At 48.3% G+C, this 27506-nt stretch overlaps 1 protein-coding gene across 5 annotated transcripts in view; it reads right to left on the bottom strand.

Moving 5' to 3' along the window:
• Nucleotides 1-21201, bottom strand: part of HNRNPD (heterogeneous nuclear ribonucleoprotein D) — a 197043-nt gene extending 175842 nt beyond the window's left edge. For all 5 annotated transcript variants that reach the window (XM_069626153.1, XM_069626152.1, XM_069626154.1 and 2 more), the window contains exon 1: nucleotides 20763-21201. In XM_069626153.1, coding sequence (XP_069482254.1) covers nucleotides 20763-20929 — 167 coding nt within the window. In that variant the 5' untranslated portion in view covers nucleotides 20930-21201. The remainder of the gene's footprint in view (nucleotides 1-20762) is intronic.
• Nucleotides 21202-27506: the final 6305 nt, after the last annotated feature.

Below are 27506 nucleotides of genomic sequence, written 5' to 3'. Positions count from 1 at the left end.
CTCCTGTACCCTCAGTTGGGTTAGGGTGGACTTGTCTTTGTGGAGCTTCACCTACTATACAAATCTTTATGTACTAGCCACCCCCTTAAAACTCACGAGCCGGCAACTACAGAACATAGAGCAAAGTTACTATGGAACTACAAGGTATAAATATGCCATGTGTGAAGGACAGTGTGCATTGGTGAGTCAAAAGGGAGCACGGGGGGTGGGGGTAGAGGGGGGTGAACGGAGGGGGGGGCGGCACAGGGATATTTAGGACTCAAGTTATTGGAATGTAGTACTAGCCAGGCAAAAAGTCACCACCCCCCACCCCCACAGACACAGCCCCGAAACACATTCTATAAATCACCACTTAACCAATTAATTCCTGCACATTCACCTCTGAATTACACTGGGCTGTATTTTTTGTCGTGATCTCGAGCAGGGTGCTAAGCTGCCACAATTACAGGTTCCATTTTAAGGAAAGAGCAAAAGAGACTGACCCAAACAGTCTGGTCCCTGTGTTCTTCACCGTGCCAGCCACAACACAGGCACGGAATTCCTCCAAGACAAACTAACATGCTACTATCTGCAGGACAAAGCTCCCGCCATCTGGGACTATATGCCCCTCCACATCTGCAGCATGGACAATCCCCTCCCATTCAGAAAGGCCCTCAGAACCTGGCATTTTCCTTCCTCTTCTTGAAACTCTCCCACACTATACTGTAATTGCCCAAGCACACAAACTGGCCCAGACCAACTAAACACCTCCTCCAAACCACAGCGGATGCCGGCAGTGTTTGTAGCGGCACATCATTCTCCCGCCTCCACCCGCCCCAAACAAGACGATATACTTCACCCAGTCCCTCAGCCCTCAACCACCCACACCACAAATTCTATAGCCAGTCAAATCTGGTCACTAAACACAAATCTGATGCACCTTGGAACTATCAACATAGATGGGCAGAATGCTAGTTCGGACGGACCACTAGAGACAGCAACAGTAGCAGGATCAGTATGACCCGGGCACAGGTACTACTCACGCACTCAGCTGGGGGTCCCCACCAAATTATCAAAAGGTCTTACTGAAGCGCACAGAAAGCTGAACCCATAGGCCGCACTGGTGGTGGTGAGAAAACCCCATGTGAACCAGGGCTATTGGGCACGGAACGCACTTTAAATAGCACTACGGGTAGGAACAGCGAGACAGATTAAGAAGCACAGACTGTTCTCTGTCAGGAACAGAAACACCATTGATCTCGGCCATAGGTGGCACGGTTCATTAAATGTATTCCTATAGCACTCAAAGGCACCAGCCAGGTGCTCCACAAAGGTAGTATGCCAAAACCACCAAAGATGCACTCGAACAGCCAATCTACCATCTTGAGAGACCTAAGAAAACACTGAAAGAAAATCTGTCTGAGACGAAGGTATGTATATCGCACCACATCTGTGGACACATGCCGTAGGCACGGCTCCCCATCCATGCACTCTAGAATGAAGCTATGGCTATGCAAGTCCGGTCTAGCAGCTTGCATAGTAGGCCACACAAACTCCAGACGTACGTCAGCACCTCTGCCATTAGTAAACAGCAACAACCTACGTAAACAAATTCTGTCTAGCTGGGCAACTTCAAATCTCCTATACTAGCACCCTATCCAAATCCACCAGCAGCACCCACACATGTCCCTGACCTCAGGGCTACTTACTGTGGCCCAGCCAACCCTGCAAGTCCTAACCTGCCAAAATGCACACACGCATCTTAAACTTAAACTCTTAAAATTGCATACAAATGGGGAACGGGTGCTACATAAATGCTGATTACAATTGAAGTGTTATGCATGATGCAGCTGACTAGAAAGGGTTCTACTTAGTTATGTCCCGGTTTATGAGGTGGTTCCTGTCATGAATTGGAGAAGGTATTTTGGGTCCTGGTCCGAGATGGCCATTTACGACGCAAGCTGTCCAAAGCAGTATGGCCTTTTGGGTGGCATGTCGGTTTGACAGATTGTATTCCGGTGGGCCTTTGCGTCAGTTTGGGATGGCTGTTGGTCTTAAGGGGGCACTGCAAGAATGTCAGCTGCAGACTGGACAACAGCCTGCATTTCCTGAAGATATTGTGATCTTCAGGATGGTGTACCACAGCTTGGTACGCAGGATTTGATGGCACTGTTACCTAGGCTACATTGATGGGAGCAAAGTTTTCGGCCCAACTTGTAGCAGATTAATTTCCTCTGGACTGATTCTGGGCCCATCGTAGATGATGCAGTTGGAACTCATGAGGCTATTTGATTCCAAGTAGTTACTCTCACCACCATAGTTCAGTGGTTTCCAAACCACAAGCTGAGCCCTCATTCAATAATTACAGGTAATGCTACCCACCACCCCCAAAAAAGAAAAATTAAAAAAGTAACTTCTCCCTTTTGAAAGAGCCTCAACGTTCACCCCCAAATCCCCATATCCCTACTTAGAGGCCAGCTTCAAGTTTGCTGACCACTCCCAAATGGTGGCTCAACCTTTCAATTGTGGCATATACCATTATACCACTTTTGATCAATTCCTACTGTTAATGTGTACTACATCAGGGACCATCTAATAACATTGCCCCCCTCACCCTTCATTGTCAGTAATAGGTTAGATCATGTATAACAGCAACTATAACTGCACCAGAATAGTTCAGCAATATGGCAGGTAGCCTGTTGGAAGCCGTTACCGCCGGCCTCAGGGCAATTTGCAACAATACACAAGAGGTCAGACGACTTTAACTCAGTGTTAAACTGTCACTGCTCTTTCAGATGTATTCCTGCCTAGGCATCTGTAATCCAATACGCTGACAATTTCTAAGTTCAGAATGTGGGGTGTAAAATTCAAACCACATTTATTTAGCTTGACACAATGTGGGGCGGCAATAAGTTAGTGCTGAAACCATTATTTTTTGCACTGTGGGATTCTAAAGTGAAGGCTGCGCTTTTATTGAAGCCTCTAGAATTTATAACTGGTAGTACAGTATTTATTTTGAGTCATTTGAAATTAATTTATGACCAGTGCACAAAAGGTGAGGTTGCAAGTGAGTTCATGGCTGGGTAGTAGCGATTAACTTTACATTTTGGCTTCAGATTGTAGTACCTTGTTTTTTTTAACAGTTATTTATTTCGGAAGCAGCATATGTAGGCAATTAAGCATATGTAGGCAATTAAGCACATGAGACAATCTGTCCCTTACATAGCATGGCATCAATTATCCAACCCATTTCCCCACCACTGTCCCATTTCCGGTTGCCCCTGGGAATCTCGAGTCTGGGGGCCATTACCGCCGAGAAGCAGGCGGGGGCCTCTAGGGTCTCAGGAATTTCGTTGCCAGCTGCGGTTGAAAAGTTAGTTCCAGGAACCAGCTATGTTACTCCAGCACCGGGGCCCAGCAGTCTGAAGCGGTGTAGAGCTCCCTCCTTCGCCGCCGTGACTTTCTCAGCCACTAGATCTCCCACACTTTTATCCACCATAGAGGTACCAATGGTCCTTCCTGTATTTTCCATTTACGGGCCACCATTATTTTGGCTGCCAGAAGCAACTGCGTAAGCGGTTTGGCGGTGCACCTTGTTTTGGGGTAGCACTCCGGTCTTGCTACTCCCAAGAGGATTACCTCCAGGTCCATTGGGAGTGTACGTGGGTTATGTCCTCGATAATGTGTGTGATTTCTTCTCAAAAGGCCTGTGCCTTGGGGCATTCCCACCACATGTGGAAGAAAGTCCCCCGTGCTCCACATCGCCTCCAGCAGGTCATATCTACAGATGTATGAAGTGTTGCAGGCGACCTGGGGGAGTAATACCAGCAGTGGAGGAGTTTCAAAGCGCACTCCTTGCTGGTGAAACATCTGGAGGCTGAATTGATCCTTGTCCAAATATGCACCCATGTTGGGTCCACGATGGGGTGCCCTAGGTCCTCCTCCCACCTGGCCATATACAGTGGTTTGGTCGTCAGCATTTCCTTCTGTAGGAGTCTGTACGGCTTAGTGATCTGCCCCCGTCGGGGCACTCGTTCATAGCATGCTCTAGGGAATGGAGGTCCCTCACGCCCCCCTCACCCCCCTGAGGAACCGTCGGCTGTGAGATCCAGTAGAAGATCTGGGCGCAGTCTCTGATCTGGGCATATGTAAATCGCTCACTTTCTGCCGAATGGAAGCGATCCTTGCATTCCTCAAAGTGGAGAGGGGTGCCGTTGTCTGAGGGTCCCTAGCCCCACTTTGGATCATCCGCTAAAATTTCCTATGGCCATTCTGGGCAAAAAGTCTGGGTGTCCGGAGGAAAGAGGGGGCCCAAATCCTTAGGTAGCTTCTCCCTGCGTCGGGCCCATGAACATGCGCCTAAAGCGGATGACAGGATCGTCGGCCAACGGCTGCGAGTTATGCCCGGGATGTGGAGCAAGGAGTTCAATTGGAGAGGACACTTAGTCTGTTCGATGCATGTCCATTTAGCAGGGGGGTGGAGGGGGCTTTGCCTATTCGCCCAGGCCATAGCGTTTGAGAGTTGGGCTGCTATGAAGTAGTTTATAAGGTTGGGGAGGCCCAGGCCTCCCCATTTGGCCGCCCCGGAGCAGGATTCTGGATTTACTCCCCTTCCAAACAAATGTTGTGAGTTTCTTCTGTAGCTGCTCCAGTGGTTGTTTCGGAAGAGGAACCAGCAAGGTCGATTGAGGTAAAGAAGTCTTGGGAAAAGGTTCATTTTACACGCTGTAACTCTGCTGAGCAACGAGATTTCCTATCCTTCCCAGCGTTTCAGGTCAGCTTCCAGTTCCTTGAACAAAGGGGGAAAATGTGCTCCGTATAGCTGTTCTGCTGTAATGTGTATCCCTAGGTAGATGAGGCTGTAGTGTTCCATTTCAGCAGGCATTGTAATTGGAGAGCTACTGTGTCGTCTGTGCTCCGATTTATCCCCAGTGCCCCCGATTTAGAGTGGGTTACCTTAAACCCTGCCACTTGTTCGAAGGCTTTCAGTTCTGCCGGGGCGGCAGCGGAGAGAGGATTGACAATGATGGAGATCATTAAGATCTCCCTTTACGCTGATGACGTAAATTGTTCATACCAGCTATCCGGTTATCCAAGCAAATCCTTTGAGCGAACAGTTCCATCACGAGGGCGAAGATCAATGGAGAGCGCGGGCATCCCCGTCTCGTCTCGCATGACAAGGGGATCGGGCTGAGCGTTTTTGCTTCATTCTCAGTGATGTTTTCGGGGCTGGATATTTAGCTACCAGCATCTTGCAGAATGAGGGGCCAAACTGAAAAGCTTCCAGCGTGAGGAGCATAAACTTGCAGTCCTTTATAGTAGCGTCTAAAGGTAGGACTGCTAGTTCCTGCTGACTTTGGCGGCTTATTCTATAAAGGTTGAGGGCCAGACAGATATTGTCCCCTGTGCTTCTGCCTCTAATAAAGCCCGTTTGATCTGGGTCTATGATGGATGGCAGGACCACTTGGAGTAGACGTTCGTGTCCACGTTATTTATTTATTCACATTTTTAAAGCACACAGCAGCCCTTAGGCATCGTGGCGCTGTTACAATAAGTCATGCTGGGTACATAGAAAAAAAAATAAAAATAAAAAGATCTTCAGGGTTACATGGCAGGCATTTAGACATAGTAGAGCTTCGGAGTTACATCACAAGCAACGGTTATACACAGTAAAGTTTACATGGGAAGGTGGTAACATGATCATCCTTACAGGTTGGTGGACGCAGGGAAAGGAGGGAAATAGGTCTGTACGATGTGCAGTCTTTCAGGTCTTTACCGGGCTTCATGAGTGGGATTGTGATGGATTCTTGCATGGAGGGCGTTATTGTGCCTGTGTCTGGAAAGGAGTGGAACAGTCATTGGGGCCCAGGAGCAGGGGACGGAAGAGTCTGAAGGATTTAGGCGAGAAGCCGTCCGGTCCCGGGGCCCTGGGTTTCAGGTTTTTGAGTACCTCCTCGATCTCCTCAGCAGTGATGGGGGGCCCCCCCCAACGAGGACCTGTGTTTCCAACAGGTGTGGAAGATTGGCATGTGCTACGAATTGCTCCTGTCGTGCTTGCGTCCAGGGGGGGTTGGGGGGGCGGGTGGATGAAGGGGATAGGCGGTCAACATGTCCGTTAGGTGGGCTGTTCCTCTCTATAGTTTCGATTCTTCCCCATACAGGATCCTGCCCTCTGGTCCTTTTAGGGCAGTGATGTAATTTTGTATGCAGGCTTTGGCTAGTTTGCTAACCAGGAATCTGCTGGCCTTGTTGCCATTCACATAATAGCTTTGTTTTGTTCTGAGCGGTGTCCTCGGCATAGTGGGCCTCCAGTTTCATGCGGGACAATCGCTAGAGTTTAGCTGCGCGACCATGCCTTCTTGTGATGTGCCTCCGCTTTGGCCACTTCCTTTTCCAGCTGCTCCTTTGTCCCGGCACGTCTTCTACGATATGCTGCTGCCGGAGCTATTAATTCTCCTCTGATCACCGCCTTCATGGCTTCCCATCTCGTCGATGTGGAAGTAAGATCTGGCGGATTCTCCTTGAAGTAGTTATGTATCGCTTTGGTTATGGAGTCTCGCACCACCATATCGTGTAGCATTGGTTCGTAGAGCGCCCATCCAGGCTTTTTCCAGGGGGTCCGGGTCGAAGATCCGGGCAGTCAACAAGATTGGAGCAAGATAGGACAGGACCCATGTGACAGGACCCCTGTGACAGGACCCTTGTGCCGATCTCTACGTCATCGGTGAACGATAGCAGTTGTGGACTTGCGAGAAAAAAAAGGAAAAAAAAAAGTAGTCTGCCATTTCGGCATGGAGAACCCTGCAGGTGTCCACGACCCCCAAGTTTTGAATAGGTGGCAGAGGCCCAGGGCAATTTTGTAATCCCTTGGTGCCGGATTTGTCTATCAAGGGGTTTGGGGCTCCATTAAAGTCACCTTCTACAACTACTTAGCCCTCAAAGGGGAGGAGCGTTTATTCCAGATCAAGAAAGAAGGTTTCCTGGCCCTCATTTGGGGCATAGATGGCCATTTGTGTGTGTGGTTGATCATATAGTTCACCCTTTACTGCAAAATATCTGCAGTCTGGGCTCTGAAGGATTTCCTTTTCCCTGAAGGGTGTTCCCCTCGCTAGCAGAATCGCAGTGCCCCCTTTCTTGCTGTTGTCAGATGCCAAATACTGAATCGGGAATGCCCGTTCGACTTTGCAGCGGTGGGGTGTCTTCTCCCAACAAGAGTGTCTCTTGGAGGAAAACCACTGAGCTCTGGAGGTCCTGTAGGCGCCCATGGGTAGATTTGCATTTTTCCGGGGAGTTCAGGCCTCCAACGTTCAGCGAGACATAACACAGCTTTACGTGTGTGTGGTGGAGGGGTGTCACGTTATTCGCCTTCAATGGTCAGGTGAGGGGCAGGGATGGTGAGCTGTCAAAGGGAAGGTTGTCTTCAGATGTTGGGCTGTGGATGCCGTTTTGCTGCAACCGATTTTTATTAGTAACTAAAGCGGGGCCAAACGTGGCCCGCCAACCTACGGGCGCAAGAAGCGGCCCCACAACAAAAAATCAAAAGCCAAAAATTAACCAAAACAGGCCCAGTGCCCGGAGTGTGTCCATACACTCGGCTGGGGCATATCGTGGGACGCCCAGGCGCTGAGTGTGTGTGTGAGATCGGGATGCTTCTGGTTAGATTTGAGTGGCGGGCAGTTCCTCCCTCCCTCGCCCCTCTCGCCCCCCACACCCCCTGGAGACTTTCATCCAACCATTTCTCTGCGATTTCAGGGAATCGTGCTTTGGGATTTATCCGGGACAGATTAGTCAGATCTTCATCCGGAGTCGATGGTTAACCCCCCTCCCCCCCGCATGATACCTCCTGCTTCTTCGAGTGAATGGATTATACAGGTCTGTCCTTCGAATGAGAAATGAAGTGTGGCCGGAAAGAACCACCGATATTTGATCCTGGAGGAAGACGGTCAGCAGCCACAGGGCTCTCCATCGCTGAACTGTAGTGGGCGCCAGGTCCTGGAAGACTTAGGAGCTCCCAGATAGGTCAGGCCCCCCCTGGGTACGGCTAGCTGACAATTTCTTGCTTTGTAGCAAATAAGTGGACCCTGGTGATTACTTCCGGCACGCCTGCCATGGGGGTGCCCCTGCGGCTTCGCAGTCTGTGGGTGCGATGCTGCATGAGTAGCGATTTATTGTAGTCCGGGAGAAGCGTTTGGAATAGGTCACAGACGTAGGCCAGGAGGGCCGGATCTGATATTGAGGGGGGGGGTGGGAACCCCTCTAATGCGAATGTTGTTCCTGCACGCCCTATTTTACAAATTTTCCTGCTTGCGGCACAAGGTCTTGCTGTTCTCTTCTAGGGATTGTAGTTTCTGCTGCAGTTCAGTAATCTGTGAGGTGAGTTTTCTAGCACTTGGTCCTCTGTCCCCCACCCTGTGTTCTACCTCCTCTGTCCAGTCCGTCTATTTTGGTCGTCACCTCTTGTCATGCAGTTTCGGAACTCCTGATGTCTGCTAAAAGGGCTGGAGTATAGTCCTTTATGGCCCATTGGTCCTGGGATCTATCAGGTGACATGGTGTGGGCTCTAGCTGGGTCAGCTTTCCCAGATCTCTCCTGTGGGTGTAGCATACTAGCCATTTCCGCTGATTTCGGGCCCTTCTGCTTGGCCATCGTTATAATGGAAGCCGACTAGGGCAGGAGCTTAGAAGTGCTGGACAGCCTGATTTCCGTTGCTGGTTCAGAGCTTATAGTGCCCTTGTGAGATCACAGGCCCAATAAAGGTTTTCATTAGTCCCGGGGTTATATGCCCGATGCTGGGAGAGGACAGTTCTTGCTGAAGAGTGGAACCGCTTTGGTTGTGAGCGGAAGGTCCTTATGATGAACCCAGGGGAGGGGTTTGTGTCTCTTAGCGTGGTCGCGCCCAGAGCGATGAAATAAAATGGGCACCCTGCGTTAGCTTAATGGGTTGTTAGCTCCACTATTGGGGACCCTGCTAGCCGTGTGCAAGGTCTGGGTTAGCCCTCCCTGTGGAGTGGGCCCAGGCTCTGTCATGGAGCGCCGTTTGAGGGGCCTGTTCACCTGGGGTCTTACCGGAGGTTCCACATCGTATGGCTCTCCTGTGCACCTTTCAGAACCTGGGTCGGGTGTGTCTAGGTTCCGTTGGCGTCCCAGCTGCACTCCTGGCCTGCGTGGTATGGGAGCGGGTGAAGGAGGGATCCTCTTTGCTCCCCTAGCCCCCTCCTGTTGCAGCTGGTTTCTGTGGTCTTTAATTGAAGGCTGCTTCCCTCTGTAGCTGGGTGACCGAGGCTCCCTGTAATGTTCACCTTTGCGAGTAATATGGGCTGGTGTAGCCGGGACCGGGTGGCTGCAGGCCTTATTGTTTCCCCCGCCTCTGCTGCAGCGGGCCACTACAGCTTTTCAAAGTGGGACAGTGTCTCCCACAACTGGGCGGCCGGGGCCGCTCCCCGCTCCTGCTGCCCCGGAGATGATGTAATATTCGGCTGCTCGCCCCTTGAAGTGCTCTAGGCAGTGTGGTCGGGTCCGGACAAATGCGAGATCACTGCAGCGCAGGTCCGGCAGCTGTGGTCGTCGGTTGCTCATGTGGAATGAGCCAGGGGAGGGCTCCCCAGGACACCCCCAGACTCAGGTTTGCAGAGGAGGGGGGGGGGGGGGGGGAGAGAGAGCCCAGGTTGGGCCAGTGCAGTGGGAGCCCCTTATTCCCCCCGCCCCCCGAGGCCTCCGCTTAGCTTCCGACGCTTCTCTGCCCAGGCAGCTCGTAGGGCAGGCTCGAGGTCACCTGCAGTTCCGGGCCAGGCTCCCGGGTGGCTGATAGTGGGTGTGTGCACTGGGGGTTCATGTTGCTGGAGTGGGGAGGGGGGCTGCTGGCAACAGGGTGCGAGCCGTTGCATTGAGGGGGACAGCGCCTCCTCCCCGGCCCTTTCAGGAGGCTGCCATCGTCAATATGGGACCTCAGCCCCGGGGCTGTTACAAATGTTCAAAGTTTATACGTTTTGCTGATCAGATTTTATTCTGCATTCGAGCTGCAGCTCCAGGATGGGTTCCGTCACCCTCCGCGCCGCCTCTGTGCCAGGATCAAGTGTGTGGAACTAGCATATGGTAGCTGAAGCCTGGGTGTCCCACAGAGCTCCCAATGAGGCGTCCGCATTGCCGGCACCTCAAGCCACGCCCCCGGAGTACTGTGTTTTTTTAACTACGCATTAATGTTAAGGTAGCCAGTAAAGAATTTAAAGTTCGCCATTAAGGCTGGTGAGTTCGTATTGGGAAGAGTCCTTACCAGACAATTCTGGCAGTTTTGTACCACAATATGTGGCGATGACGCATCCCTCCGCAACCCACCCTTACAATGCATGTTGCTAGTATACAAAGCTTTTTTCACCACTGAATTACCCAACTTCTTTGGAGGAGAGAAAAATGCAATAATCTTCTCCTTCGTCCATTCCACCAAGCCAGGTGCGGTTTTCGCAGGAGATAGCATAATAATACAGCAAGTGTGTGGCATTATTACGCCTGGAACTCCAACTTCTGATTGAATAGATTGTAAGAAGGTTGCGTGTCATGTATGAAAATCGTCTTCAGTTGTGTGCCTCCTATCGGAGCCAAGAGCTCATAGTTGCGTTGGGTCAGTTGAGAGAATATAGTCTGTACCTTGCGACAAGTGAAGTGGCATTCAGGAGCTTTACAACCACTACCCCTACAGGAATGGTGATCTTCACTTCAACCAATTTGTCTTTAATTCAATTTGTTGAGCTTAATTGTGACCATCTTGTAGTAGGGGTAGCCGTTGTAACACTCATGGACTCCCACTGAACTTGTCATAGTGCCGATCATGCTTGCGGACAAGCACACAGCAACAAGATTTGTGCATTCTGCTTCAGCACAGCTTGTGGTTTCTATCCCAATAGAAGGGAGAAGCAATCAGTTACACCAGTTTAATGATAGAAAGAGCAAGGTTGCTCTTGGCACACCCATGCATACGCTCCGGTATGAGGAAATCGATTGGTTAATTAGTCCAGAGGGCACAGTTCCAAGTAAACACTGAAGATGAGAAAAAAAGCTTGATTGTTGACGCAATTCACAGGTTGGGAGGCATGGGCATCGACTCTGCTGTGAGGAATTAAGTAATCTAGTTTAGTGCAGTACCCTCCAATCCAAGGTTCCTAAATCTTTAGCAAGAGTTCATGACCAATAGTAAAGAAAGTTGAGAGGATATCAAAGAAAAAAAAAAAGAGTTGATTTCTTTTTTGTGTTGACTATTCAGTGGCAGTGCTTCAAAGCCAAAAATTGTCCTAGAAAATTTACGGCAGGAGAGATAGGACACACAGTATGTGGGCATTTGGCCCTTTAGCCAGCAACGGCCATCACCATTCTCACAGAACCTACCCTTCTCCCAAAGGGCAATCACTGGGATATCGAGGTGGCTCTGCTATCTGAGCAGCCTTCTGGAAGGTAAGTGTATGAATACCAGGCCCTGGCCTAATAAATGTCTTGTGTGTGCTTTGTGACAAATTTACAAGCATATGTGTCCTTGAATGGGTTTCTTGTGCTGTATTCCTGTTAAAAACGAACATTGGATAAGCACGTTTGGACTTCCTTATAGGGATTTACAAGGCACTGCCATAACATGCCCAAGTATTACTAACACCATTTGCTATTTTATGGCCAGGGTAGTGCCTGGAAAATGCAGATCCCACGCCTACACAAAAGCCAAAACCTTAAAGACTTTTCCAATACTGGTTTTTACATATCCCAAATGGAGTGTAGATTCCAACCCACCATTAGCATGAATACAGGTTTTTATTTATGCAAGAGGCTGTTTCCATGTGATCCCAGAAGGGCCGCTAGGCGAAGGTTCAGGCGTTTATCCGGTTGTTCGGATCATTCTTTTCTTGATGGCGGCACCATACATTTTTTTTAAATGCCGTTTGTATGCTCCACATTCGCACAGCCAACATTGCTTAGTCACCAAAAGACAATTATCACTAGACAGTGGAAATAGTGAAAACCTGTTGTAAAGTCATGCAGAACCACCGTTGGTGCTACTGAAAAGTGAGGGATTGTAATATAGGGGTCAATGCTGGCCAATAATGGAGGGGGCAGAATATTTTTGGACAAGTCTGCTGGGTTACAGGTGTTGGAAGAGATTAGAAATTCTTGCACTGAGAAGTGGTGAAAGGCTCCCAATTGCAGATAAAACAGTCACTAAAATATCCCATTGAAGCTATAGACAATGCTACAAATGTATACGGCTTCCTTCTATCGAGAGGTTATTGCCCGTAGACTTTTTTGTGGCTTAATTGGTGAAACTGTCAACCCTGCATTCAAGTTTGCCCTTTTATCTAGGCAACCTTGATTGATCCGATTTTGTCAAATTGCAATAAGTGCCATTTGGGTGAAGCCTATGCTGCAGGAGTTCACGGATATTACCTTTTGGAAATATAGGCTAGGCATTGTGCATAGTGATTTTTTCTTGCTATTATAGTTTCTGCTTTGTAGACCTATATTGATCAGTTAGATGTCATTGAAGAGGAGTGCACACGGAGTTAGCGTTAAGTCATCCGTGCAATTAAATGGCAAATTAAGTCACTAAAGGGTATTTTCTGCAACCCTTTCTGCCGAGTTTTCTCAGTTTTACTTCTTGGTCCCTCAACGTAAAGCAATAATAAGCTTACGCACTTCACCAGCATTGTAACATTGCAAAGTTACATAAAACGATCGCTCAGCTGCAATTCCTTCTTTTTCACAACACTATCTTTGGAGGTTACCACGATACTTTTTCAGCAAATGGGGATACTGCAGGGACTGCTGTGGAATAACAGCCATCTCAGAATCGTCTTCTCCAAGTTTTTCAGACAAGCTTATGACAGGGGCGAGGCCTCACAGGTGTGTGTATTAGGCGTCAGAACGGGGTCAACAATTACTTGATCCTCCTACTGTGCACAGAATGTATCCCCATGTATGGAAAGCAGCACGGCGGCAAAAATCTAAAAAATATATTTGATTTATATAAGCAATAAGATTTTTCTTCACATTTAAACCAACTAAAATATTTTACAGTGAATGAATACAATGAGCACTTTTGCTCATTTTCACCCAAAAAAATCTTCTGTACAGGAGTCATGCCTTAACTAATGAGCAAGTTAGGTAGGACATCGGCATCCAGCAATAACATTTCACTACAAGAAATAAACAGTTAAATGAATGCTTTTTTTTTAATGAAATCACGTGATTCAGACGGTAGGAAGTGTAACTCATGCAGGAGCCTTTTCTGTCGCTTAAGAAAAAGGATTTGTTTCCATTAAGATAACAAAAAAACAAACAATGATTTTACCATGTTAAATTTGCAATACTTGACACTCAAATAACTTGCATGTTGGGAGGGTTTGGAAATTGGGGGCAGTGATGTCAACGATTTGAGGACCTTAAGAAGGTCTACGATTTAGATCCAACACAATTTTACATTGGAGTGGAGACATGCTCTTTTAGCTTTTACGCAGAAAGCACTACTTACTGGAATATTCCCACCTGGAAGGAAAATATGGTCAGGGAAAGGTAGCCGGCAAATTGACAACTGGTGTATGAAACACTGGTGTGCACTCCGTGAACGTATTTCAAGAAAATTACCTGGATATGTTGGCGAATTAATGGAGAGGGCCCTACCCTCAAAAAAGGTGCTAGGCCAGTGTGGACGGAGAGGTGAATTGGGCCACGGCAAGTTTTAAACCTCACGGGTGGGCCGAGCCAAATAGCTCCCGGTTTGTGCGATTTATCTCCTGGTACTGCCACTCACCAGTTTGCAGGAGCCGACAGGGCCCGCTTTGAAAATTGTACTGAAATTTCCTATACCACCGCAAGACAGAAAAAGCATAACGTGCTGAGATTTGACAAATATTTTAATTGTACTTATTTGAATAACAGATGTCAATTTCCAGCAATCATTAATTAGAACAACATTTACAATTGGTGGCAGTATTCTCGGAGCTCACCCTCTGGCCAGTAGTTTAAGAAGAGCTTTGAGAAGATCCAGTCTGACTGGCTTTGTGATGGGCAGCAGGAATCAATGGAGAGGCAAGGGTAGAGGTGGGAGGCCATAGGACAGCGAGGTCGAGTGTGGAGAAGGAGCTGAGGGAACGAGATTGCGAGTAAACACAACATGGTGCTGTAGGAGGGCAAGTTAGAAATACCGGTGTTACAACACTTGTCCTCTAGAACAAATCCCAGCAACAGCGCTCAAGGGGTTACTGTACCAAATGCAAAGATGTGTGTTATCTGCAGTTAGAGACGCAGGTTCAACCAATTTGACCAACTAACGTATTCATGTTCATAGTATAGATTACTTTCTGGTCCTGCAGCAGAGAGAGCATGGTCAAATTGTATGCAAGGGTTACATTGTTCAACTATAGTAAAATAGCCGAATTCTCGCAGTAGTAAAAAAAAAAAAAAAAAAATAATAACCCACTAGACAGCGGTTAAACGTATGACCAAAAGGTAAAAAAAATAGTAAATGCATGAAGTTGAAAGAATGTTGTGTCTCCTGGGGAAAGGAACGCGAGGCTGTGTGCTGTAGAAAAAACTGTTACCAACCCTGCTTCAGCTAAGGTACTAGTAGCATGCTGGATTTACAAATGATAGGGTGCAATCTTTTCCCTGGAGCCACCAGAGAACTCGTAGCAAAGACCCAATCTTAATGTATGGCGACGACGCACAGAGCCAGTGGGTGGAAGTTCTTATGGTTGACTGAAGACACTGCATTTCTGCAAAGCGTGGTGTACTGGCAGCATACCAGGCTGTATTAAGTAAATTGATGGTTTACTAGGAGACAAGCTGGCATAACTTTCCAGCCCCCTCCTCCAACAGAAAATAAAGCTCACCAAGGCGTAGAGTATCTCTCAAAGAAACCTCCAATCCCATAGTGCCTCTAGCTAGGATCAAATGAAAAGTCTGGGAGCGGATTGGTGAGGGTACCTGCTGTTCGGTCAATCAAGCAGTTTCTGAACGCAAGCCACCTGTGCATTTTTCCACAAGACACAATGTGCACTTCATTGCACATTCCAAATTAGAGCAAGCAATCATTTTTATCCTCAAAGAACCATGTGAGGCAAGACCAATAAGGAAGACCAAACTCTTTCCCTCCCACGCCCACTGAGCATCCAGTAAAAACCGCTGATCTGGACCGTTACTGCGTTGGACCACAATCCCTTCACAGGTCTGGGCCAGTGGTCCTCAGCCCGCGGCACTGCAGATATTTTGGACTACAATTGCCATCAGGCATAGCAAACTCGATGGTGTGGGATCAATGGGGTTGTAATCCAAAGCAAGTGTAGAGCTACAGGGTGCAGACCCTTGGTCTAGGGGAACGTCTGGTAAGTTCAGTTTATTGACATTGTAAACAGATGTACCCCACCCAATAAATTACATCTTTCGGACACTACTCTTTCAGCCCGAAAAGAAAGCAGAACATTACCACTTACTGCTTTCCAAATGGATGCACAGTTTTGTTGAAACCATTGCATAACCTCAAGTGTATTCATTGCATCATCATTTTATCAACGAAAGTAATGAAGTGTGTATATGTGAGAATGGTATTTATGTCAGTTTGGTATATCTTGAAATTTAGATTTGAAACGGTTTGTGTATAAAAGTTTCAGGTGGTATAGGTTTGGTGGCATGCCACAACCCCAAGAACCTATAATTGTTAATGTTTCAAACCTACAAAAAAAAAAAAGTTTGTATAGACTGAATTTGAAATAAAATTCAGTTTTAAACAAATACTGTGGTGGCACCCCCCCCTCCCACTTTCTCTCCTCGCATCATGTACCTGTACAAGAAGGTCCAATTTCAGCTGAACCTCTTCAGAGGCATCCTCCCCTTCCCACAGAAACTCAATGTCTCCAGAGCTCTCGTTCTTTCCAGGCTGGACTACGGCAACAGCCTCTTCCCCAATCTGCCTAACTCCTCCATTCGCCCCCTCAACTAATCCAGAATAGGACTACAAGACTTATGCTTGGTCGCAAGCCCAGGGACTGCATCTCTCCTGCCCTTAAATCTGGTTGCTGCGAGGATCAACTTCAAGACCCTCTGCATCATCCACAACGGTTTATGGGGCCTGGGACCCTGCCATATCCAACACTCTCTCCCTAAATACCTCCCTGCTAGAGCCTTTCGCTCATCTAGCTCAAACTACTACCTGCAAATCAGACGTTTTTTTCCAGAGTGCAGGTAGATCCCTTTCCTCCGCAGGTGCCTCTCCCTGGAATGGCCTCCCTACCCCCATCAGACTGCAGCCGCATCTCTAAGTCCCAGAAGCTCCTTAAGACCTTCCCTTTCTCTTCTTCCCTCCCACTGGCAATTTCCCTGTCTGCCTTAGACTGGCAGCCTGGTTCCCTCAGTCAAACAGCCCCTCCACCCAGTCTACTCCTGCACTTGTTCTTCCCTGAAGAGCTCCGCCCCACCCTTCACTTGCCCTCATGCCCCCCTGCCTTTTCTACAGCTACAGAAGCAGCGGTGAGGCGCTGCCAAGTTGTTCAGGAAGCATTGATTAGATTGCGATGGCCCGCCCAGAAGAGTAACGAAAGACACGCTTTGTGCCCATCTTCCCTGCAGGTGCAGAGGCGAAGCCAGCGACATCCTGAGATGAGCGAGGATATGGTTGACTGTTCCAAGTGGAGTAATCCTGTTCAGTAGTTCAGGAATTTCGATTTTAGTGTCAGAGTTCCGCAGGGGAGCAGCGCAGAGGAAGGATTAGTATGGACTTGAGGGTTAATGGGGCTGCAGTCCACCAAACTAGTTGATACAGTCACACGATGCACCAGTTCACAGCATACAGGTTTTGAAACTACAATGACTAAGTTTTCAGGAAATTGTATTTCGTTCAGTTTGATGGATGAAACTTTATTTTGTGTGTAGCTGCTAGAGCGTGTGAAGTAAAGAGATAAGCATAATACGTTGCCTCTGCGTCTTTAATAGAATCATGACTTCTGTACATTACGATGGAAAATCTGAATTAGATCGATTGTGCATGAACCATCTGATGAGAATCAGGTGTGATGCGCTTACAGAGCGCTAGAATGCTCCACATCAACACGACTGGTACCATCTTCAAGGAATCTCTCTGCCTCAAAACCTAGGCCATCACATCAGCCCATCGGACTAGCTAGAAGTCGCCCACCACCGGGTACAGCTGTACCCCTTCTCTGTGCCCCCACTCCATCCCAACCCCACTGTACATCTGTTCTGATACATCTGAAAAGCAATCCGTTTTGCATCGGTACTGTTGTATACCTCTAAAGCACTCCATTATGCATCTGTATAGTTGTATACCGCTGTTAAGCACTCTGTTGCTCGTCAAAGCTAGATCCATGCTCAAATACTCTAATTTTTAAAAAAACAGCCGAAACCCCTTAAATATGCTACATAAGCGTGCATATTAACTTTCAGAAACATTCCCGTTGCTCAAGAAAGCCTCATCTTGCTTGATCACTCTTCTGCCTTTGACACTGTCAACCATGCCATCCTGCTCAACCGTCTCCGTGATAACCTGGGTATCACAGGTCAGGCTCTGGCGTGGCCAACTTCTTTCCTCTCTGACCGACCCCCCCACCCTCCGGTCCAGCTTGGGTCCTTCCTCTCTGCTATCTTTTTCTCTACCTGTGGTGTTCCCCCAGGGCTCTATCCTCTCTCCCTGGCTGTTCAACCAATACCTGGCACTCCTTGCCCACCACATCGCCACTCTCTGCCCCAACTTTCAGTGCTATGTGGATGACACTCAGCTCACTTTCAGGCCACCCTTGGCCTCCTCCTCTCCTCCCCTCATCTCTGTCTGCTATCCAGGAGTGGTGTGCTGCCAATGACCTCTGCCTTCTCATCAGCACACCCGCTCCCTCCTTCCCTGTAGCTCTCTGGCCGGCCACTCTTGGCCCTCTTCCTGCTCCCACCTGCAAGGCTAAAAACCTCTGTGTCATCTTCGACTCCACACCTCTGACGTCTCCAAGAAGTCACACTACCAGCTGCACCTCCTCAGAGGGATTCTTCATTTCCTCTCCTTCCACAGGAAGCTCACTTTCTCCAGAGCTGGGGTTCTCTCTAGGCTGGACTATTGCAACGGCCTCTTTCTATATCTGCCTGCTTTTACTCTCCGCCCTCTGCAACTTATCCAAAACAGGACTGCTAGACTTGTCCTTCGCCTCAAGCCCAGGGATCGTATCTCTCCAGGACTGAAATCTCTGCATTGGCTCCCAGCGACTTCGAGGATTAAGTTCAAAACCCTCTGCATCGTCCACAAGGCCTTCTGGGGCCAGGGTCCTCAATACCTAAAACTCTCCCTTCCAAAATAACTTCCATCTTGGGCTCTCCACTCATCCGCCTCCAACTCCCTCAGGGTCAGCCGCTTCTCCAAGCAACGAGTTGGTGGTAGATCTTTCTTCGGCTGGTGCCTCCCTCTGGAACAGCCCCCATGCCTCCCTTAAACTTGAGGAGCCATCTCCGGAAGCACCTCAAAACCTCTCTTTGCTTCTGCTTTTTCTCCTCTCCTGACCTCCTGGCTGAAACCTGAACTACATTGGCTACCTGGAGACCCTCTGATCATGCCCAGGTCCCTCCCCTGCCAGCGTCTCACTTGAACTGCCCACTGGGCAAACCCCGCACTCGGGGACTGTTCTGTATCCCTACAGTCCCCCTACCAGCTCTACTTACCCATGAACTTGCCACATGCTGGCCGTTACTTATTGTTATCTTGTACTGCACTTCCCCTGCCCGCTTCCCACGCACTTGCACGATCTGAATGACACCTGGCCTAGTAGGATCGTTGTCTGTCCTTTGTTCCCCTTCCTTGCCTCGCCGCGCCTTGAAGCACTTGTGCATAGGCACGTTATAAATGCCATATCATAATTTCCGTCTGACATGACCTCTGAACTTGCATGAAAGACCACTCTCACCACAAAGTAATACAGACACCCCTAGCGATTTACCAATGTTTAAGGAATACCCAGACCCAAAAAAAATAATGAAAAGTACTATCAAACTGAATAATACATACTTAATTTAGGGTGGGAATAGAAGTTACCTAGGTGGCCACATGGCAGGTCCAGTTTAAAAGAAGGAGCACCATTACCCCCAGAAAACGATGTCGAGACTTAACCAAGGACAATACCACCTATTCAGATGGCTTACTTCTCACGTTGTCTTGCGCGAGAAGGCCAGTCTCGTTTTTGCTCGAAATCCTGGTACTTTCCCCACAAGTCACAGAACTCAAAAAAACACAAACAGAACAGTCGGCCACTGACCTTCTGTACGGCCACTAAAAACCCAAGGCACTGCGCATCAGTGTTGCCATCTCCGCTTACTATAAGCGACTTCGGGCTTCTTTTTTCCCCCAAAGTCGCTTACAATTTTGTCAGGTCACTTGTTGCGGTTTTTGTCCACATATCGCCCTGCTTGTGTTCTTGCCTGTAAAAACATACCTGAAAGGAGAACCAATGTCCACCCTTTCACACTGTTCTATTGTTATGCAATGACACACACTGGCAGGGACTGGGCCTTTTGATGACCTACTGCAATTGCGTTCTTATCCGCAGTTACCCCTTCCTAAGCATATGTTTTGTTACTGATGGTCTCAACGCCCCCACTCCGGGGTTCATTCGCATACCAAAAAGCTCTGCACCTACATGTAATGCAGTTGGAAACCTTTTGGGGACTGGCTCACATGGTGGGGCATTTCTATTTTCTGTGTGGCATGGTCGTTGTTATGGGAAGGAGGGGATAAGTTGAAAGATGTACAAAATAAACAGCCTGGAAGAGCATCCACGGTGCGTTCCCTTTTTCAGAAGCATTCATCTCATTATTACATTTTTCTTTCTCTAGGTGTGTGATCCTGGGCAAGTATAGAGGACTCACCTTAGCAGGGCCAACATCAATTTTCACCCCTATTGCTCCCATTCACGAGTTGCATGGGCCATCCGGAGTACTGCCCCACAGAAGACACTGAAATTCTTTGCTATGCCCTGCTGATGTGCACTCCATGTTACTAACGTAAATTGAGTGATTGACAAAAGATGTTCTTTTAGAAGGCCCATTCAGATGAGAAATTAAAGTGCTCATTTTCCTGAAAATAAAATGGAATTTTAGTAAATGCGTTTTGTTCTAGCATATCTTGTGTTATCTTTATTAATGTTTGCGTTACTGTATTTTTTCTTTTGAGGCCTATCCACAGTGTTTTAGAAGTGCCTTTGTTTTTTCAGCTTATTTGGTTGGGAGTCAGCTTGTTTTAGAGGGACATTTAGCTTATTTTTTCCTTTTGACCTGGCAACACTGCTGCGCATGCTCATAAAGGGAAACGTTAGCGTAATCGTTACCGCTCCCTAACAGGTCTTAACGAGTGGCTTTACTGAATAAGCTCACAGCGCAAGCCATCACATTTGCTGAAACGTAAGCCTGCTATATTACACCTGGCCATCTGATACGAAACTCTCCCCACCTGTGTTACATTGCACTGATATGTTAACACGAAACGCTTAGACGGGAGAGCGCACTCTAATTCTCCAATTTATTTTACCACCGTATTTACGTGCCTTGTCCCCTTTAAACTTAGCTCCTCGTTTGTAGCACTTGCAGGCAGAACGTCCCAGCTCCATCGACCCGTCGTGACCACCCGCAGCAGTGTGAGTTTTCAGCCGCTCAACTACATGATATAGGCTGCAACACCCACCTCCTTCACTATCCCCCGGTACTCCGAGAAGGTAGAGGTTCGGCGGCTTCTAACCGCGAAAGCCACTGCGAGGAAAGGCACTCCTTACCCCTCATCCTCCAGGTTCTTGCTAGCATCAATCTTGATACCCTCGCCTCTCCCACCGGCGTCGCCGCCAGCCCCGACCTCTTCTGACATGGCCTCCGCGGCTCCTTCGTCGGACTCCTCCGGTCCGAGCGCCATTCCACCTTCAAGCTGCTCGTCCTCCTCTGACATAATTACTAGCTCGATGGGGAAATAAGCTCCTGGAATATAAGGTATCGCGAGTAGCTGTTAACTGTACCGCGGCGCTTCGCGTGCACCCTGTAATGGCGGCTGCAGCGGGATGGAGCTCCTGAAATGGCCGCCGCACAAGGAAGGAGAACGGTGAGATGAGTTACATCACGTGACTTTCAGTTTGCGCATACACGATCGGGATGGGAGCCAGTGCATCGTTCGTTGACCAAAGAACGTCACCAATCTGGTGCTGCCCCTTTAACAAGGTGGCCATATTGGAGTCAGGCGTCCTCGCCGTCGCTTGTCTTTTTTCAACTTTTCCTGTGACGGTATGGCATAAACACGCGAGAACCAACAACGATTTTGCATGGACGTCAATATCTGGCAGCCCAGCATTTGATTTTTTTCCTCTTGGTCAAGTATTTTTTTTGGGCATTTACTTTATTACAAACCTTTACCAACTTTCAAGAAAAAACAGTAAAAAGAAAATACATTATCGAGAAGAGGCACTGTTACGAGGGAGGAGGACAGTGAAGGGTTAAGTCTTGTGAGAGGTGGGAAGAGGAGGAGCCCGCCAAGGGAAGTGCGTTTAGTTATTAAATGAATAGTTTTAGACCAAGATGTGTTCTGTCATCCTTTCCATCCTTTGCCAGGAATTGGCAATTGCAAAGCCTCGTTCTCCTTACACCGGCATTACGCCGTCCTTTCTGTGCGGACCGCACCGGCGTCCTTCAGCCCATTGGGCCTTCCTTACAGTCTCCAACCCTCCACGCAGCATCCGCGAGGGATTAGAGGGAGAACGGAGAAGACAAGCAGCGCCGGCCGCAAAAACCTCCACAGTGAGCAGGCACATGCGTGTAGGGTACCTCCCATAGCTCTCAACTCACACGCATTTGGTGGGTATCACCAGCCTTGTGAAGTGCTAACTCAACCGCCAAGCCTCCTGCACGCCCATTCATTCCAATGGGCGTCTCTCCCACCAAAAGCAAGATCGGGTGATTTCACCCGCCTTTGTGACACAAATGGTTGAGAGCTATGGGGTTCCGCACGGCATTACCGAGGGAAGTCAGCACGGTTAGCAGCACAGAGACAAGCCCTGCCCCCAGGAACGAACAATGCCGGAAAAAAATACAATAACCCTGAGGCAACAGGGACACCAGCACCGTTAGCAGTACGTTGCCCGACATGCCCCGCGCACGGGAAGGAACAGGGCCAAACAAAAAAATTGTAAAAAACATAAAACAATATACCCGAGACAACAGGGACACCGGCACCGTTAACGGCATGCTGCCCCAGGGAAGTCAACAACCCCATGCCAGACAAATTGACAGAGCTACCAGCGCTGATAACTGAGGGACAAGACCACTGAACACCAGGGAACTGTGAAGGTGAAAAGAAACAAGGGAAGGCTAGCCATACTCCAGTATATGGCTATCACACAACATCCTGCGCTGGGGCCCTACTACACAAATCCAGCAAGAAAGTGCCCATCATACAGACTTGAGACGCAAAGAACATGGTGCGCCAGGCAGATGGACAGGATGCACCCCTGCACTCCGCAAGCAGCGTAGCATTCCCATGGAAACCTGCATCATTCAGCCTCCTACCACAAGCAGACAGAGGGCTCAGTGGGACAATATGGGTCGAGGACTTTGCCGGTTTCAACAAGGCAGCAGGAGAAGAAAAGTCTCCGGTACTGAAATATATCTTCATGAATCTGGCTGGGACAGAGATAAACAGCATCATCAAGACCAATTCACCAGAAGACAGACACACATACAAGGTGGATCTGGGGGAACAGTATGTATCTTTACGATTAGGTCAGCAACCCGCCATCAAATGTTTAGTGGACACCGGAGCTGGAAACAGCTCCATGGACACTAAAGCCGTCCCCTCAGCACCACTATCGGGAACTAACAAGACATCAGTAGGGTTGGGCAGGGAACCAATAGTGACTCCGATAAGTGGAGAAATGGAAGCAGAGATTGAAGGGGTCAAGTGGGATGATAAATGGTTGCTAACAGAGAAATGTCCCGAAAACTTACTAGGTATTGATTATTCAAAAGCACTATATGCTACCATTTATTGTTCCCCGAACGGGTGCACATGACCATAAATGACCCAAGTAACCGCATTATAATGACACGCAGCAGACCCCTAGCATTAGAATTACAGGATTTACCAGAACACTTAAGGGCGACACATAGTAACGATGTGGGAACTCTAATTGATCCAATTGTAATAAAACTGAAGGAGAACATGAGACTCCCCAGAGTGAAACAGTATAAGATATCAGTTGAGGGGGAGGAGGCTCTAATCGGGATTGCGGGAGATTTGGTGAACATAGGGGTGGTAGAAGAATGCAATGATAACCCTTGCAACTCCCCGGTGCTTCCGATCCTTAAAAAAGGAGATGAGACACTGCCCTACAGGTTTATTATTGATTTCAGAGAAATTAATCAAATAGTAAAACCACGGTTCCCCGTAGTGCCTAGTATTGCTAGTGTTTTGACCTTAATACCAAGTACGGCTGAATGGTTCAGTGTGATTTTTTAGTCTGCCCATTGCCCCAGAGTTGAGATATTTGTTCAGTTTCACTTTGGCGCAACGGCAGTATCGATTCACGAGAGCTCCGCAAAGTTACACAGAAAGCCTGACTATTTTTAGCAAAGCATTGAAAGCTCAGTTAGACAAGCTCATGCTACCAACAGGGACATCCTTAGTCCAGTATGTGGATGATATATTGATCAGTGCAGAGTCAGAGAAAGGATGCAGAGAAGCAACTGTCATGGTATCATTTCATTTGGCAAAACATAATCACAAGGTGTCCCTGGCAAAGATGCAGTATGTACAACAGAAGGTTGACTACTTGGGATATGTTTTGTCAAAAGAAGGAAGGGCACTGTGAGTCGACCGCATAGCACTGGTGCAATCTATGCCCTGCCCCAGAACACCTAAAGAGCTACGAAAAGTGTTAGGGGTATTGTCATATTGTAGACATTGGATAACCGAGTTTTCTGTAATAGCAAAACCATTGTTAGTGGCACTAAAAAGGGAAAAGGAAGGTGAAGCCTTCCTCTGGATGGAAGAGATGAACAGGGCGTATGATTCATTGAAAAGTGCTGTGTGTAACGCACCAGCTCTGGGAACACCCGATTATGGGAAAATGTTTTATTTATTTGTGGATGAGGTGGATGGGTGTTCTGTGTCTGTATTAACCCAAGGACAAGGTGGGAGGCAAAGGCCTTGTCTCTACTTCTCGATTGGATTCGATGCAGTTGCCTGAGGATTGCCGCCATGTATGAGGGCGGTGGCAGCGGCAGCCCTAGCTCTGAAGCAAAGCACAGGAATAATTCTAGGAAACAATCTAACAGTAAGAGTACCACATGCCGTGGATGTGCTATTAAACAGAACCCAGACTCAGCACCTCACACAGCCAGATTGACACAATATGAAATGCACCTATTCAGTAGAAATGTTAAAATCGAACGATGCAATGTGTTGAATCCAGCTTCTTTGCTACCGGTGCAAACAAATGAGAATGTAGTGATGCATGACTGTGTGGTTAGAATGGAAGAAAGTACCAAGGGAAGAATTGATTTACAGGACAGGCCATTAAAGGAAGGGGATGGTGTGTTATTCTGTGATGGGTCTTGCTATAAATTGGATTCAGGAGAAATGGTAGCAGGGTATGCAGTAACAACAGAAGAAACCATAGTCGACATGGGGAGAGTACCAGAAAAATCTGCACAAGCAGCAGAACTGCATGCTGTGATAAAGGTATTAAAACATGGTGAGGGAAAATGCATAACGGTGTACCCCTGCAGACCCGAAGAAATTGTCTGAAGAAGCATGGCCAGCATTGCAACAATATTGTATTGCATTGACTAACAGGCTCCTTTCTATACATGCACAGGTAAAGGACCCAGGTCACGTTACCACCAATTGGGCCAGGGCACGATCTGAGACCCGGGGAATGGGTGGTCATCAAGGCATTCGATCGAACCAGTGGACTACAGCCTCGCCGGAAAGGACCCTATCAAGTGTTGTTGACAACGCAAACAGCACTGAAGGTGGACGGCAAACCACACTGGCATCCCGCAAACCATGTGAAGAGAGCTGCCAACGTGGGGCCATTGCAACCTCCCAGGCTACAAACAGATCTGCTGGAATCTTCCCAAACCCCCCTCTGCACGGATATTCCCAGGTATAGATCGCGAGAAGTATATGTGCCAGGCAACGAGTAAGGACTGTGAATTGAACTTTGATTGTTAGAGAGACACAAAGGGCCTCATTACAAGAAGGGCGGAATGGGTTTAACGGCGCTGGTATTGGTGCTGGCGCCGTTAAACCCATTCCGCCCTATTACGAGGTTCCCTCGCGGGACCCACTCTGTAGTCTGGTTTTACCGGACGTCCAGAGCGGGTTCCGCGAGGGGACCAGGGAGCTAACAACGGGCCTGTTGTTAGCTCCCTCCCATTCCCATTGAGCCCTATGGGGGCTCCAATGGGAATGGGGAAGGACCGGGTCCGGGTTCCCTGAAGGAGGAAATACCGGGCCCTCCAAAGTCGGAATGGCCCGGTATTTCCCCATTCAGGGAACCCGAACACGATTTGATTTTGGAGGCAGCCATGGCACCATGGCTACCTCCAAAGTCGTAATGAGGCCCAAACTCTTTTGTCGGTCAGAGCAGTACACAGCCTTGCCGAAGATGGCAAGCAATCAGCTCGAAGGGCCTCCAGCGTCCCTCCTGGACAAGGCACAGCGAGATGTGGGACAGATCAGTGAAAAGGGTCGCAAGTGCGCCCTGTACGTTTAAGGTACAAAGACACTGGAGCTTTAAATAGGGTTGGGAACGTAAGCCGTAAGAATGAGAGACTGTTCACTAGGGTAGAACGCTAGGCGCCAGGACCCAGCCAAGCCACGGAACTTAACCTGCAAGTGTCAGCATGAACTCAGGTAAGGTGGCAGAAGCAATGATAAGTGAGATGGAACTGCAGGATTTAGCTCTGTCTGCCCACCCACCCACCCACAAGGACGGATGAAGGTGCACAAATATGGGTGTACAACGAAGGAAAAGACTATTTTATGTATGGCAGGTGTCTTGGTGGTAACAGGGCTTGTTGTATTTTTATGGTATCTGGAACACCCTTCAATGCATACATTTAAGAATATGTTTCCCGTGGCGAACTCCCCAAATGACACCAATATTAATTATGTATACAATAATGTCAAGAACGAGGGTAACTGGCGCTTATGGAGGAAATGGAGGCTTGGCCTCCATTAGTTTGTGCCGTTACGTTTTCTTCTTTGACGTACCTCAGCGGTCTAGTTCTTTGCAACATGGCCGCCGCCGAGTGTTTTAAAATCATTTTCCACTCAGCGTTCGGCGCGTTGCAACGTTCTGGATTTTCTCTTTTGTTGTGTGCGCTCCGTGTATATTTCTCTTGGCGGTGATCCGCCCTACCTTGAAGTACTTTTTCCCATATTGCTATCTTTCGTTTTCTCTTCCTAAACTCCTCCCTGTGTTTTCTTCCCTCTGCATTTCACTCCGCTTCTATTTTTTCTATTTGGCTATTTTCTCTCATTTTCTATTTCCGTTTGCTTTCCTCTGTGTCTTTTGGATTTCTGTAATTTCCTTGCATTCAGGTTTCCTTCCTACTCCTTCGCTCTGGTGAGGCTTCTGGTGCCGTTCTCATCCTGCTGCCTCCGACCTCCGGTGTTTGTCAGTTTTTGCTCTTACAGTTACGTTCCCTCGAGGAACCCTTGTATTCCTTCGGTGTACTTACATTGCTCCTTGCTTACGGCACTTGCCGGAGTTGGGTCATTTCACTCCACTCTTCGCAATCTTCGGACCAAGTCATCTGCGTCCATCCTAACCTTGGTTTTTTTTTACGCCAGAGTCTTTTTCCCCCACAACATTTCTTGGCTGCTTCGGGAGAGGGGTCACAGGATTGCCTAGTTTTGGGTCACGGTGGCTTCCTCTCGTGGCAGACCCTATCTACATAAAAAAAGAAGGATACTCCACGAAGAAGAAGAAATTGGAGATTTCATCTATTTCCTCGGGTGAGGAGGAAGGGGAGGAAAGGGTGCTCTTATTCTCTGGAGAGGAAGACATAACCGATCATTCTGTTAGCTTGCAACGCCCGACCGGAAATATGGCTACACCACAACAGATTCAAGAGCTGGTGGCAGCGGTTCAAGCCTTAAACTTAGAAGTTCAGACACTTAAGACAGAAAATGCATCCCTACAGCAAAGGGTTGCTGCCAGAGAGCAACAAGCCACTGATCTCCCCCATGGCCCTTGTTTCAGGGAAGTTTGACGGATCGGCTAAGAAGGTAAAAGAATTCTTAGAGGCCTGTAACGTCCATTTTGCCTTCAGAACAGGTGCTTTCTCTTCTGATCATGCCAAGGTTGGGTTCATGATCACTCACATGACTGGAAACGCCTTGGCATGGGCTACCCCATTGTCTCGAGCTGTACAGCGCGATACAGCTCCCAGACACCACGGAGGAGAGCAGATGCCCCCTTACAGGTACAATTTACCTGCCGTGTAGGTGCTTGTTTCTCCCACAG

Source organism: Ambystoma mexicanum, chromosome 6p (genome assembly GCF_040938575.1).
Source record: "Ambystoma mexicanum isolate Mex_15411 chromosome 6p, UKY_AmexF1_1, whole genome shotgun sequence".
Taxonomy (NCBI): Eukaryota; Metazoa; Chordata; class Amphibia; order Caudata; family Ambystomatidae; genus Ambystoma; species Ambystoma mexicanum.
Note: the sequence above shows the minus strand (reverse complement) of the source record. Positions and strands in the feature narration are given on the sequence as shown.